This window comes from Pezoporus occidentalis, unplaced genomic scaffold (assembly GCF_034315485.1).
Source record: "Pezoporus occidentalis ecotype Australia unplaced genomic scaffold, CSIRO_AGI_Poc_V1 ctg25, whole genome shotgun sequence".
In the NCBI taxonomy this organism is placed as follows: domain Eukaryota; kingdom Metazoa; phylum Chordata; class Aves; order Psittaciformes; family Psittacidae; genus Pezoporus; species Pezoporus occidentalis.
The window spans coordinates 4,079,492-4,095,228 of NW_026914394.1; the positions used below are offsets into that span (position 1 = coordinate 4,079,492).

General features: G+C 37.4%; 1 protein-coding gene across 2 annotated transcripts in view; it reads right to left on the bottom strand.

Annotated features, from left to right (window-relative positions):
• EPS15 (epidermal growth factor receptor pathway substrate 15) overlaps nucleotides 1–15,737 on the bottom strand; it is a 56,268-nt gene that overhangs the window by 23,117 nt on the left and 17,414 nt on the right. For both annotated transcript variants that reach the window (XM_062623193.1, XM_062623192.1), the window contains exons 7-13: nucleotides 15,608–15,733; nucleotides 15,080–15,139; nucleotides 13,737–13,937; nucleotides 12,074–12,219; nucleotides 11,018–11,177; nucleotides 7,445–7,530; nucleotides 1,643–1,715 (exon numbers count right to left, since the gene is read on the bottom strand). In XM_062623193.1, the coding sequence (XP_062479177.1) occupies nucleotides 1,643–1,715; nucleotides 7,445–7,530; nucleotides 11,018–11,177; nucleotides 12,074–12,219; nucleotides 13,737–13,937; nucleotides 15,080–15,139; nucleotides 15,608–15,733 (852 nt within the window). The remainder of the gene's footprint in view (nucleotides 1–1,642; nucleotides 1,716–7,444; nucleotides 7,531–11,017; nucleotides 11,178–12,073; nucleotides 12,220–13,736; nucleotides 13,938–15,079; nucleotides 15,140–15,607; nucleotides 15,734–15,737) is intronic.

Consider the following 15,737-nt stretch of genomic DNA (forward strand, 5'->3'; position numbering starts at 1 on the left):
CACTGGTTTTGTACACCATCTTTAGAAATGTCACCCGTAGAATAAATCCAGACGAAATGCAGCATGATGTAAAGATATTCTTAGTCTGTCACCACTGTTCTTTGAAGCTCCAGAAAGTTTCCTGAAACACGCGGGTCCTCCCACGTTCAGGAGCAAGAAAGGGACCAGAGATAGAGGGCCACCAGCTTAAATAAATGCTGCAGCCATTTCCTGTTTGATCCCAATGGTTTCCCATTTTTCTGAGAAGCCAGTAATAGACTGTTCCTTCTCTGCAGCCTGACAGAACTCTGTAACTCTGTATTTAACAAGGGACAAAGAGCTTGTGTGATCACAAAGAGGTTAAAGACCTGAGACAGTTGCTTCCAACATTACTGTTCTAGATACGATGCTTTAATTGATTCTGTAATGCTGCTGACTTCAAAACACTAAACACATGCAGATGACAATAATACTATAACATTAAAGGTAAGGGTTTTATTTAGGCTTTGAACCTTTTGTGCAAAGGCACCAGAGAACTCAACCTTCACATGAACACGCACACAGATTCCACAACACACTAACAAAAACCATCCTGGGTACAAAACCAGGAATACCCACAGGAATTTTTAACTGTGAAGAGGCAATCTGCAGAGTGGGAGTGGGGGCAGTGACCACTGCATGCATGGACAGAATCACAGGCATGGGCAACTTCTGTATGCATCCCTGCAGTTGCTGTGCCTGCCATCCATCTGATCATCTTCTGAAAGGTCAGACTATTAATTATCAGCTAAACTTTAAGGATATTAAACAATCAAGCACAAAATGCACAAGTGTTGTAACACATTGGCTCTTTTTCTGCCCCAATACAAAGTAAAATGCAGAAATCTGGCATAATTTGCTCTTAATCCAATATTTAAACTAAAGATTCCTAAAATAAATGTAGAAATAAATGTCAGTGGTCAGGTATCACATATGGAAGTTTTTATCTTAAGCAGCAGCTCCAACTGCTTTTACAGCTTAAAATCTAATTGAAACATTGCTTTGCAGCATTTAGTTCAGAGCTTGGCTAGACTGTTAACACCCTGAACACTGATGCTGACTGGATGATTTTTAGTCCTTGTAAACCACTTGCAAAATTTACATTTCCCAGTAATCTGGAAATTCAATGTCAGCCTTTTAAATAAAAATCAAACAGATCATTTCTTTTTAATTCACTCATATTAGGCAAAATTAACTTGAGTCTATGTTCCACCCAAGCTGGTAATTACTGCGACTCTTAAGAAGCAGCCTCGTATACAAACCCTTTTAATTCAGCCACTTCAGTTTATTAATTTGCAGTGCTACAGTGTCTTCTTTAGCTTTAATTATACATTAGAAAGCCTTGCTAAAAACAAAACAAGGAAAAACACAGAAGGAGGCTATTCTCTTCTAATATATTTCATTTGATACTCCATGCAGGCGACATATCCTCAATGCTCACACATTTATATAAATATGCACACCAACACCAACCCACATGCATATAGAAAATACATCTCAAAGTATCTTCTTTTCCTTAGCCACCAATTTTAATTCTTTTCACTGACTCAGTAATCCCACTGCTATTAAAGAACCCCATGGTGCAGTATCAAGTGTCCGAACAATAATTGTGTGTCTTATTTACCTGGACCTCACTTGTCCGCTGCTTGATGGAATCTTCTTTCTCCTTCAGGTCTTGCTCTACATTATTCTTTTCCCTAGAAGACCAGCAAACAATGCAAGAATACTTCAGAACATCAGCTACAGCAGGTACAGTTATCCAGCCCCCTAAGCCTGTATCTCTCTTTAAATACATAGTGAAACATTAAACACAAAAGATGTGAGGAATTTCTGCTTTCCAAATTATTTACAAGACAGAAGCCCACATAAGTGTTCTGCATAAAAACCCCGTCTTTTCCCCCAACTGCACTTCAGTGATAAGAATGGCTCAAAAATGGAAGGGGGCGGGAGGAAGAAATCAATGAAATACTGTCTCCAGTGATCTCACTGTTGCTATGGAGCACTTGTCTAATGAAAACTGCTGGGAAAAGTGGGAGGGATTGCATCAGATTCCATCTGTTAACCCCTGCAAACGCAGTAATTCCTATGCTAACAGCAGCTAGAAAACATTTCCAGCAGGCCAATCTAGCTGATAAATGAACTTCGCCTATCTGATTGTGGATGCAGCTGTTGGTAATCTCAGTCAGAAGAAGAAAGGTTAGCTTGCCGTAATCACTCCCTGCTCAGAAACTCCACATGTAGTTATTTGCTGTGTCATATCAAGTCTGTCTCTACAGACATTTATTCAAGTTGAAAAGTGACTATTTATGACGCCAATAAATCCTTGGCAGTCAGGCATAACAACAGCTCAGAAATACACTCAGAAAGTGTTATTGTTTTTAGAAAGATCATGTTTATCTCTAGATAGTATATGGAATCATTAAGCTTCACAGTTTTAACACCACCTTTTGTACACAGATACTTACCTTCATAACGATTTTGTTAATAGATTAGCACACACATTAGAAGTTGGAATTTGAACAATGATAAAAGTAACATTTCTAAATGAAATACCATAGTGAAAAGCTACCAAATTACATCACTAGTCCATACTGAAATTAAGGTAACTTCATACAGCAGATGGGTAATTAATCTAAAACTAGTAATCTTACTGTTTAATATAAAAGAAAGCATTTCTGTCTCCAAAGTAAAGCAGATTTACTCTATGTTCTCTTCACTCAAGCTGAGGAACTCCTGTTTACTGCTAAACCACGTACAGTGAAAGATGCAAATAACCCCCCCCCAAATGTCACAAATCTTAAATGAACATTTGCTGTGAGAAATAATTACAATAATTCTGCAATTATATTCTGCTATTATTTATCTCAGTATCTGACTGAAGAACAACTTGCTGATTGTGCCCAAAGGGAAGGTTTAAATAGAAGGAAGAGAAAAGATGTGGAAAGAGGAACTCTGCAGAAGAAGGTTGGATATTCTGTTAAGTGTGAACCTTCAAGTTTCATAAAATTTCTCATTTTCTACTCATCAGAAAAAAGTATCATGGAAATTCTAAGCAAATCTTTACTGTTTACATCAAAGCTATAGCACACTCCTCTAGCTCAATAAATTAGTATTTGTAGCATTAGTTGCTCTTAGATATTTAAAGAACTGCAACACAAGGATGAAACAAGCTCTGTTGATTTTGCCTTCCTTAACTTTCCTTGAACAAAGGGTCTCAAACTCAGTAAAGCAATCAATTCCACACATCTAACTACAAGTCAGGCTGAAGCCCTCAGACACCCATCAAACACAGCAAACACTGAGGCATATTATTCCTCACTGAAGATAAAAGAGAATAACTGACTAGGTAAACAAATACTTGTTATTCTGCCTAACTGGGAATGAAGACAGGAAGTACAACAGCAAGCAGATACATATGCTTTAATATACAGCCTTTCCACATTACTGTCATGGATACGCCTAAGAGACTGTCAGAGATGAAGGAAGAACACTTCCTTTTTTTTCCAACAGAAGCCAGGCACCTAAACCTTGCGATCTGGACTATGCTAAGCAAGTGACAGGATACAATACCCACCCACAGGCAGCTTACACTGGCCAAACCACAACACAAACAAGGAATTGGAAAAAATCAAGTGAAAGAAGTATTGTCAGGCAGAACAAGAAAAGCTTAGGCAGCAGTCTCAGGCAAAGGAAAACAAGCTGAGTGTATATAGCCTACACATCACACATCCCCTCCTCCCCCCCAAGTAATGCTTCTTTGTTTCAGAAAGAAAAAGACAACACAGACCTACTTAATTCACTAATTCTTCTGAATGCCTTCATTTCTTTTACAAACTATCTGGTATGCCCCTGTAGAAATGCTCAGCAACTGAAAGAACCAAAAACAAGTAACAAAATTGATTTATTGGATATGACAGATTTCCTGGATCATAAAGGCCCTTACCACATCAGTACTTGGGGAAAAAACCCAAAGCCAAACCAAAAACCAACCCAACAAAGAACTGCAGTCTTGCCAATAAAGGACACTTGTAACAAATTCAAGTGAATTTATGAAAGCAATACTATTTCCCTATGCATTTTAACAGCAGTCAGGTCAGGGGAACCTCTCATCAAAGAAACTAAAAGCAATGATTTAAAAAAAGCCCTTGACTAATAGATGGTTTCTCCAGTGCAGATACTTCATGATTTACAATCACATAATCTTAGTAAATCCATAAGCTTTATATTAATTTGTGAATGGAGTACTTTATAAATGGGAGCTAGCACATTGCAGATACTCGTTACAGCTGACAACTGCAGTTCCTATGTCAGTAGAGGCATTCAAGCCAAGCATGAAACAACCCTGGCCAGGCTTTTCGATGGCCACTTAACACCACTTTAGCTACAAAAGCAAAAAAATCATAGTTCCATTTTCCATAATAAGTGACAGATGCCTACGCACAGGGCTGGTAGCATTATCTACACTCACAGTTGCCCGACATTCCTCATTTCCACAAACATTTGTAATTTTGGCAATTCCTAGTGCAGTAGCGCTTCAGTTTGGCAATGCTAGAAAAAATGCTGAGGGTTTGCCTTGTTTCTTCTCCCCTGTGTTCCCCCAACCTCTTCAGCTGCAACAGCTCAGTTACTTCCAAGACAGAGGTTAGAAGAAGTAATCTAGCACATGTTAAAACTCTTAACATTTCTTTGCTAAGAAGCTGTAGATCTCTGAACTTTGAAACTAAGACTTGATGCCAGTGCAGGGCAGGGAGAGGTTGCCCTGGTTTTCTGGGAACGTTTTGCTGTTTCCCTGCTTTTAAGAGACCAACTTATGGTCCTTTTAACCTGATTTATATTCAATCAGTATAAGTGTTCCTGTCCAACCTATGTGAAGGATGGCACCTCTGTTGAGGTATCCTAAATTAAGCTCAACTACTTATCATGCTTAGAGAGGAACGTCATATTGTCAAAGTGCAAAGAAATCCCACAAATTTGTGGGCCGTAGATAGCTCTGAACACACGAAAGCAAAGCAGGGTTTGCTGGGGAAGAGAAAGGTTTTATGGCACAAAAAAAGAATATTAAGAACATCTGGTCTACCCTCCCACAATGCTGATCAAAAAAAGCTCCAAATAGCTTTCTAAAAATACAGTGCATCTGAAACAGAACTTGTAGGCAGCAGTGCTGACAGGCTCAAAATGATGCACATTCCACATCTCATGCAGATTCAATGTCCCTAGGCAAATCATCCCCCTACCAGAGAGGAATTATCTTCACTAATAAGTGTGTTGTATTTTATTCTTCATCTGATCCTCAGCCTCCACCATCCTGAATTATTGAATTAAATTAAAAAGCTTTTGGGTACCAGATATCTTTCCCACACAAACTGTTGAGCTACAAATGTATCACCTCTGTGTTATTGCTCAGTCTTTCAAAATGCTGTTTTCCACACATTGTCATTCTTTTGGGCATTTCCTCTGCTGCCTTTATTGGAGTGCATTTCAAAAATAGACTCAATTCCTATTACTGGGTCTCAGAAATGCAGCTCTCATGGATACTCCTCAATGGAATCATGGCCTAGAATTACTGCATATTGAGTCCAACAGCTGAACAATATGCCTTGTTTAATAATGAACAAAACTAACTTACGTTTAAATTTCATTTTTATATGGTAACTATCAAGACTGAAAATGTCACCAGTTGTAACAGAAATGTAGATTTGCCAAAGACGAAAAAGTTTCCTATGTTTACCAAAGATTAATGTGTTGCCTCAGCCACCTGTGCTGAGGAAAGGTACAGGAAGGCAACGGTTCCTCTGCTACAGAAAATAACTCCTCTACAGCGGATAAACGATTTTCAAGCAATAAAACCCCTCAACTTTCCTTAAAAAAAAATAAAGAAAAAATTTTACAGGAGCCACAATGTACTTTAGAACACTGAGAGTTTGACAGCTGTCCTCAGTGAAACCATACACCCCTCTGTTATATCTCAGCTTGATGAAATAGGCCTAAGCCTCTGATCATTAATCCAGTTCTGTTCTGAACATCAAAAATCATATAAAAGTAAATTTCCACTCTCCAAACAGAAATAATACACAGATGCCCCCACCATATCTTCAACAATCTAATATCATTCAAACATGTCTTAAATAATTGCCCAAGTGTATTTGCCACTGAAGAAATGGAAGCAATAACTTTCCAAAGGCAATGTATCCTTCACACCTCACAGTAATAAAAGAAAACAAGACATAAACAGAACAGCTTGCATGGTAGGCTGCAAGTTTACCTACTTGAAAACCAACTTCATCTGCAAATTCCTGCTGGTGAACAATTAATTTCCCTCTAAGATGCCAACAGCAAACATACATGATAGCAAATCACATTTCATGTTAATAAATGTCAGAATCCAAAACTGGAATTAATATAGCCTAAAGAACAGCTGAGGAAAGCATAGCAGGGAGAAGTGAGGAGGCAGTGGGAGTAATAAGAGGGAGAACAAGCAGCTGAAGTGAAAAAACATTTATGTATTTAGGAAGCAGACTGTGCTTTGACACACTGCCAAATTAAATCATTCCTGCAAGTGACATGAAGATGACAGGCAGATTCCATCAACACAAAGCACCCTCACTTAAAAAATAGCAGAATTAACTGTTCTTAATAGAATTTTTGGTAGATACATGATAGTATCAGAAACAAAAAAAGCCACCCAAAACCAAAGAAAAATATCTGCTAAGTCTGGAGACTATACATATATACACAATACATGTATGAGTTTGATTTTTGTAGTCACCTGAAGTCATTATCTTAATTAGATTAGAAATAATTACTGGAACCCAAAGGTCTGCAGACCTCAAAGTAAAACAATTCTTCTCAGTGCATCAGTTGAATTTACTGAACAGAAGCATGTCCATCTTCACCACCACCAAATTCCTACAGAGGCCCATATACAAACTGTCACCTTCCAACTCTCTACCCTACATACTTGACCTTTCCCATCTCATTTTCCTACTGCCACTAGAAAAGAGTCCTCAGAATTCTCTCTACAAATCAAAGACAACTAATACCAATTCACATCATGATTCCAGCATCCTAAAGATCCATTCTCATCTGCCAGTAAAGCTAAGCAAGAAAGAACGTTTCTATCTCAGGATGGGAAACAATCTATTTCCATCTCTGGATAGGACAAATACCCAGAAGGCACCATGGATAGACCTTTCACAGTCTTGCTGTTATTAAATGCACCCATCGGAGTGAGCAAGAAGTAGAAGTGTTAAAACAGCATTAGAGACATGCTAACCATTTATTTTTAGCAAAGCAGACTATTGCCACCTGGGTTTCTCTTATGCATTGAACTTGTTTTAAAAAGAACAACAAACCCAAACAAAACAACAAACCCAGTAAGTAGCACAACTGAATCTAAGGCAACTATGCCTATTCCTTCTTTACCTACCTCTGCAGGTCTACTATTTCATTGTTTAACGTGTCAAGTTCTTTAATTGCAGAAAAATCTGCTACCAGATTTGTTCCTTGAGTACTCTGAAAGATAAAAAATACATACTGTTAGTTTATAGTTTATGCTGTCCAACAACTATATTAAATTCACTTTTTCGTGACAGTATGAGCTATCCTCTTATAACAATGGTTGGTAGCATTGTATCTCAAATCTTCACACTTGGTTCAAACAAAAGCACAGTCAGTCCAGATGCTATATTAACAGAACACAACATACATCCAATATATCTAGTAATTCAAACAGAGTTTCTCTCCTGTAATCTCTTGAAGTCACCTTCCACAAAGCACAGGACCACCTGATCATACAAACAAATTAATCTAGCTCTAAAATTAACAACTAAATGAATTCTAAAATTAACATTTATCTGGCTTCCTAGCATTCATTTAAGAGTGGTTTGGTTTGTTTAGTACTTGCATATTTCTTCACCTTGGTGATCCTCCTGTTGCAGAGTATAGATACTTTGTAGTGCTTTTGAGCTAGTTTAATGTGAACCTTCAGTGTACTGAATGCAACTTTGGTAAAACAAAGCCAAGTTATGCCCACGAGTTCCCATTCACTTAGTCTCTTTGTAAGACAATTACTATAATACAAATTATTTGGCTCAAAAATAGACTAGAGAACAACAAGTCACAATTAGCAAATACTGTAATTATTCTACTATGCCTCATCACAGCAAGAACATGTTTAGGAAGCCATAGTCACTGTAACTACCTTCTATAAATACATCACTTCCTTCAAGTGGAAGTGGAATAAAGTCATCCAGGACAAACACAAAGCTCAGAGAAAAATATATACATATAATTAAAAAAAGGCAGTGATACTCCCAAAATAACACCAAAGGTTTTAAATGCCAAAGTTTCTCTAAAGATAAATCAACCTATTATTAACCATGTATTTATTAAAGCTTATACTCTGGAGAAAAACCAAAGAGCAAACACAAGCCATGAAAAGACCTAAACAGTAAATCTGAGCACACTGGCAGAAAGTAGTATTCAGCAGAACTATAGGTTATTCATGCATCTTTTACTAGAACAAATATCATGAACTGAGAATAAAAAAAGCCATACAGCTATTCTTAAACTGGTTAGCATGCAGCTTCTCAAATGACTATGACGTTCAGATCTGTTCTAAAGGAATTACACAAGAGGTTTGCGGAGCTACTCATGGTGCTCTAGTGAGAAAGATTTTACTTCTCCTAGCAAAGAGACAGAAGGAGAACATGGAGCTATTAGTTACAAGTTCAAATTCTTTCCAGGCCTCCTCCTCTCATCAGTTATTCTGCACACTGACGCCAGTGTCAAGCTTGAACAAGATGTAGTTCAGTCTTATTTGCAATTTTTCAGGAGAACTGGTGTGAGGGAAGAACATAAAAGCCATTTTTAGCTTCAATTTCAAGTTAACAAAGACGTAAGTTAGAGCTATTTGCTGCCATCTACTACACTGCAACATGCATGCAAACAACGGTTTGAGTCTTCAAACTCAAAACAGCAATAAAAGTGAATCCCTGTCAAAATTCTTTAAGAGGAATCTGCATGTAAGTTTAAGTTTTATGGCTGGTAATGCAAGTACAATTTCGCAACCTCAAAGAGTTCTAAGTAAAGAAACACAGCAACAAGTACTAGACTGCTGCTGTATCCCATGATGGATCGCATTCAGGCCTCAAACTTGAAATAGATGTTACACTACCACGGTCATAAAATTCTCTAAGGAAACCAAACATTAGATAACAGCAATATACATACATATGCATTCTGAATATCTAGCAAGAAGGGTCACAAGTTAATATTCTCTATCTTAAAAACGTAATGGTTTGCCATTATACTTACTGATATGCCTGCTACTACCTGTATATTGGTCAATTCAGAAAATGAAGCCTAAGGCGGGGTTTTGGGGGTAAGTCTGGGTCTTGTCGCCCCAGTGTAAGCCATGCCACTTCACGAAAACCAGCAAAAAGCCTATTTCTGTCTATTGCTTTTATCCTTTGAGCTCAATTCTCGAACAATAATCTTGGACAAACAGGTTATTTCATATCAACAAGACAACATCTCTTTTGAAAAGCTCAAACTAAGCTGAAGGTTCAGCTCAATCTAGTAAAATAAATTCTTGGTGAGGATTTACAAAGCTAACTAAAAGCTAACTTACCTTCTTTCACAATATTCATACTCTTATCATTTATGCAAAAAAAAAACCCCAAAACAGCATACTAATATCTTTGAGAGTTCTATTGAAACAATTCACACACATAGAAGAGCAGTAACCAACACTGATCTCTTCTAAAATGTTCTAATTGCTATATTTTCTGTAATATAATCAGTAAATGACAACTGCAAATTATTACATTGGCCTACTGCTCTGTCATTTCAACAGGGTAAGATGCAGCATTAGGATAAGCAGCAAGTATTACCAAAAGGTAACAGACACAGAGGTCTGGGTCCAAGGAAGAACCTTGGAGTTCTGCCAGATGAACAACACTGGAAATCAGCAATAATTCGAGATTGCAAGGTACTGTGACACTTCGGAGAAGTGCTGTGCTATTGCAATGAATATGTAAGAGTCTTAGAAGGATGTTCATCATTAAACCAACAGACAGTAAATATTAGAAAAGCAAAGATTCTCTAACCTTGAGAAAGCAGAGTTAACAAACTGACAGAATAATAAGGATGAAAAGCAGAGTGGTGCAGAATGGAAAAAACAGTCCAAACTAGAAAAGAGACATAGAAAGGAAAGCAAACATACAAAAAAGATTAGTAGAGTTGCAAATAAAGCAATTACTTTTTAAAAACAGAATGTAAAAAGGAATTAGAAACCAACTACAGAAACTCAAAAGGAGTGCCAAATTTTGAGTTTCATCTTTTTTCCAGGTACGAATTTTTCATTCTGTTTAAGAAAGCTGTAGAATTAGGGCAATGTTTTGCACAACCAAGAAAAGGTAACTCACATCAGACTTCATGATGTGTAAAACAGGTAAGAATTCGTGATGAGCTCTACCATTCTGATAAATACAGCTTGAACTGCTTGAGGTACAATCTACTGCTGGATTAAGGTAGATGGCAGTCAACAGACTATGAGGACGTTTAAAGTGTGGAGCATTTACTTTTTAAACTTTAACTACATAGTTCTAGACTTTATTTAGTTCACATTGTTTCCAGGCTTCTTCAAAAAGATCAATATGAAGTAACCATAAACACATTAGGAGAAAAACACTGAACTTGGGAGTGTTATTTCAGATGCAACCTAAAATTTCTTTAGATAGGCAGTAGAAGGATTATTCTTTCAAAAAAGAAATTAATGCTTTCCCAACATAAGGTCTCTCCGCTTGGTTGGCAGGCATAATAAATGACAGCTCCAATTTGAAACATGGACGGAACAGTTTTTTGTCAAGTCTTTGCACCCAAGACTTGTTTTGCTCCTGATACTATGATAAATTTAAGATAAGCCAGTATTTGAGGTGCTTTTAAATTAACATTCTTTGTTTGAGATCAACGCTAAAAATGCCAAACCCATCCTTACCTTCTGTAAACTGACACCCCTGTCTGAAGGCGGGATCATCTCTGGAGTCAGAGCCTGAGGTGGATCAATACCCTTTGTTAACTTCTGATTAATTAAATAGAAAGCCAAAGCAAACTGTTCCTTTGACAGCTTTCCACAGTCCTTCATGTCACAGAGATCCCTGTACAGAGATGCACATTAAATAAATCAAACCCTCATTTCTGCAGGTACAACCTTGTTTATTGCACTTGTCATTTAAAAATGTCAAAATTACTGGTGTATATCACTTCTAAAATGATGCAATATAAAAGTACGGCATGGTAATAAATAGGAAACATTATTCAAACATACACAGCCACTTTTTCTCTTTGTATGCTAAGGTCCACAGCTCTGTTACAGTTAAGTTCTGATCTGGTGAAAGGCAGAATCAGAGCCGTAAGTCAATAACACCACCCGAGTACCTGTAACTGAGGTGCCTTCTAAGTTAAAGAACTACAAACTTTCCACAGCCAATATAAGTCTACCTAAATTCTCCTAAATTAGAGACTGTGTTAACCATACCTTGGAAAGAGAAAAAAAAAACACTTTTCCTATCAGAGTGCCCCATGACAGCTTATAGTGGGGAAAGAATTAAAATAGCAGTGTGTCACTGCTATCTGCAATGACAGATGAGTAAGTTGTAGACTGAGACAGGCAGTAAGTTTTACATGCTAAGAATTTTATACAGGTAATTCTCGTTACCAGTATATGGACAGTATCAATGTTTAGATACACAGCAACACTACGATGTCTTAAATACACAAGCTCAACTGCAGTATTTGTTTGTAACAATCTGTGTTCAGGCGCTTTACCTCCTCCTCTAAGACAGGATGAATAGCATAAACTCATTTTCCCCCCATTTCTGTCCTAAAGTAGAATCAATTAAATAACCACTGCTTATACAGAGGCCATGCTATTATATAAAAAACCCCAAGTTACACTTCCCAGAAATGTCAACATAGCACTTTTCTTTAAGTGCTAGGAAGGAGCGAGAACCATGCCATCATCTAAACAGCTGTCACGGGGAAAAAAACCTACCAGATCTGTGCAAGAAGAGCAGAAGGCAGTCCTGTCTTCAAGAATAGTTCTCTGGCTTCCACACCCGACACAAACCCATCCATGTCCTTGTCAGTTTTCAGAAAGATCTCATCATACTTAATTTTGTCTGCAGGCGACACAACCCACTGAAGGGGGTGGGGATATGAGGGGAAAAAAAGAAATCAAACCCACAATCCTGAGATACAGGCAGGTCTCTTTTCACATAGTTCCTTTCAGGGTTATGTAAATCAAGGACTACAACACAGATTTAGAAAGTGCTATCGGTGCCTAGTTCATGAACCAGCCTTATCCTCCAAATCAGAGATCCACAATCAAGTCCAAAAGCAGAAGCACCTAGTGAGTGAAGCACCTAGTCTGGCTGGTATTTCTCTGCCTCTTTGCCTGTGCATTAAAAGCACTACCTAAAGCCCAGATCTCCTCCCAGCATGGGGTTGTGCCCTCATCACTGTGCTCAGTCACAGTCCTGCTTACTGTCTGGCTCTATCAATTTTATTTCTCTTTACACAGCTGGACAGCTTTAGACAGCTGGTCTGCTCAAGCCCAGGCTTTTAATAGTTGGCACATTCTAAACTGTAGAATTTGCCTCCAATCAAGGTAAAGATGGGAATTAAAAACACTTCTCTTACTTCAGCAATTTTTCCAAACACTAAGCTATCATAAAGATGTTTGGCTTGGTTTTGAGTGAAAGTGGCTTCAAGTGCATGCTTATGAATGCTAATTAGTTTCAGCATACAAGGACATTCAACAGATGAATCCCAAATGGTGCTGTACACAAAACACACATTGAGACACTCACCTAGAATGGCACTGCTTTGTAATACATACAGAAAGACTTACAATCAGTCAAGTAAATTGCCAGATGAAAACCCTGGCACCTCCAGTTTGTTATCGGTTACCCAAATGTCCAAGCAGCACCTTATGCATTATGTACTACAGTTCTTAACTTAGACCACCTTTTCAAGTTTTTCTTATACTGAATAGAACAAGTTACTATCTATCTGGAAAGACCTCTTTCCATATTCTGGACTCTAAACAAACCAGGATTAAATAAGATGCTCAGTGGGGTGGGAGGCATCAAACTTATTAATAATCACATTCAGAACAAATACCAAATCTCATGTGTTTAGGTGGATATGCCAGACCTTTTGTTTCTTTTTCCCACTGCTTGTACTTACCTTTTCCTCTTTCAATAATGTCCTCTTCAAACTGCATGCATGCATGCACACACAACTGCACAGAGGTGCCTGCCACAACTGGCTTTAAAACCTTGCCCATATTCAAGTCGGTTTTCAGCCAGAGATTTGTGTTCTGCATGTATGTACCAATACTACATTTTTAAACCATTTTCTTAATATTATAACTTGGGGGTGAGCTTGACACCTTGAAATAATTTATTTGGAAAGTATCTTTAAATTCCTTACTAAATAATGCTCTTTTACCCAACTGTTTCTATCTGAAGACATCCAGAAAATGCAGAAGAAGATAAATTTCATACCACGTGGTCTTCTCATCTGCCTCTTAAAATTCAACAACCAGGCAAGAAGGAAACTAAAAACCTGTGTCAAGATTCTTCATACAGGCAGTCTCCAATGCACAGTATAAGAGCAGAAGTCATCTAACCCCACCTAACTTCAGACTATACCTGTGTTAATGGTGTTTTGGCAGCCAAAATGCCTACAGGTGGCAAGGACTGATGAGACTCTTTGGTAGATGTGGAAGATGGAATTAATGGCATTGTTCCTGGAACACTAATAGGTTTTCTCTTTGATGGTGGCACCAAAGCTGCAGGCAAGGACATTGGCACTGGTTCTTTCTCCAAAGCACAGTACACCAAAAACATGGCCTAAAGAGAAAACAAGGTGTGTGTATGTAAATATATAAGAAACATATATATATATATAGATTAAAAAAAAAAGAAATAACTCTGTAGCATTATTTTCATTATGTTTCTCCTTTACAAGCCCCCCTCAACTGAATTGCAGCTTCTTGCCTTCTGACCTGTGTTTTTCATTACTACTTTCTTTTGAGGCTCAGTGCTTAGCAAATGCAGCTCAACATATTTTGGAACACTAAAGTTTACCTAAATATTACCAAGCTTTTACCACCACTTGTGGAATTTTATTTGAGAAAACACCTCGTACACTTAATTTTAATGTATTTACCATTTCTCCAGGAATCACTCTACTTAGCGTCTATTCTTTTATTGTAGTGGTAAATTTGGTATATATAGTAGTACTATATATATATATATACACATATATATATACACACTATATGATGGTATTATGACTGTTGTTCAATATTTAGAACTGCATTTTAAAGATATTATAAATTAAATTGATAACCTTTAAAGTATTGTATCTCAAAAGTTTCCCCAGAGCATATCAATCCTCTGATCTCAAAGCTAGAAATCTGAAGAATTACAACATAAACACAGGAAATCAAATATAGTGACAATTAACTACTAGGCTCTTAAAGGACTTGGTTTCAAAAGAGACAGGAGCATAAAGAAGCCCAAAAATGACTAGAACAATATTCAAGCAAGACAATTTTTACACTTTAATCCTTTCTCAAACACATACATGACAGCAGGAAAACGTAAATTAATCACATTTATATTATGAAGAAACAAAGCAAAGTTTTGATGTTGCCCGTAACATCAATTCTTGGCAATTAAACAGGTATTAATTTTCTTTTTACGTAAACACTGAAGGTGAAGGTAAGACCTTCTCAGTGAAAACAGTCTCACATGGGACACAGATCACAGGTTCTTAATGGCTCATTTAGCCCACAAAGGAAATTATTGCTGTGTATTGACAGACATTCGAACTGACAGAAACATTAAATAGTACTAAAATTTGATTAAGGTCTCTGAATAAAGGCAATAAATGAACCACACAAACAGTCAAAAATTAATATACAACACATCTATTGTAAACCACTGTCATTAGGCTTTCAAAACCCCAACAGGAAAAAGATACTTACAACTGCAAACTCATCTCGATCCAACATTCCATCACGGTCAATATCACTCAATTCCCACACCTACCAAGAAAAAGCAGAATATAGGGATGATTGTCTGAACTGCAGCAGTTTCCTATTTAAAACCTCATTAAAACCAAATGTGGACAGTCTCTCTCCACAATATCTTAAGTTCTATTAAGATGAACAGCGTAAGTTTTCACTGAGCAACATACATTCACATAGACCACACAAAAGAAGAGAGATACTTAAGCTGGAGACAGAGCGCGCTAAGGGCACGCTGCCCTAAACCAAGTGTTAAAGGGTACACACAACTGATAAACTGTAGTAAGAGGCAATCTATCAAAGTATCAAAAGCATATTTTATATACTTTTTACAGTTTAGTAGTTACACATGTGTGGCCACTCCACAAGAGAGTATTTGTAATAGTTAGGCTCATTAGTACAAATCTTCCATTTGAAAAACTGATATTGCTGAATGCAGTACAGTTACTATTTGTGAAATAACAATTAATAGGAAGGTGGTCTTACTCGTCCCAAAATATCCACAGGCAGTTTTGAATTAAGGAGTACAGGCTTCACTTTGTCACCTGACAACAGTCCATTCACAGGATTTAGGCTGTCAAAAATAGCATCATACTTGGCTTTGTCTTCCAGCTGA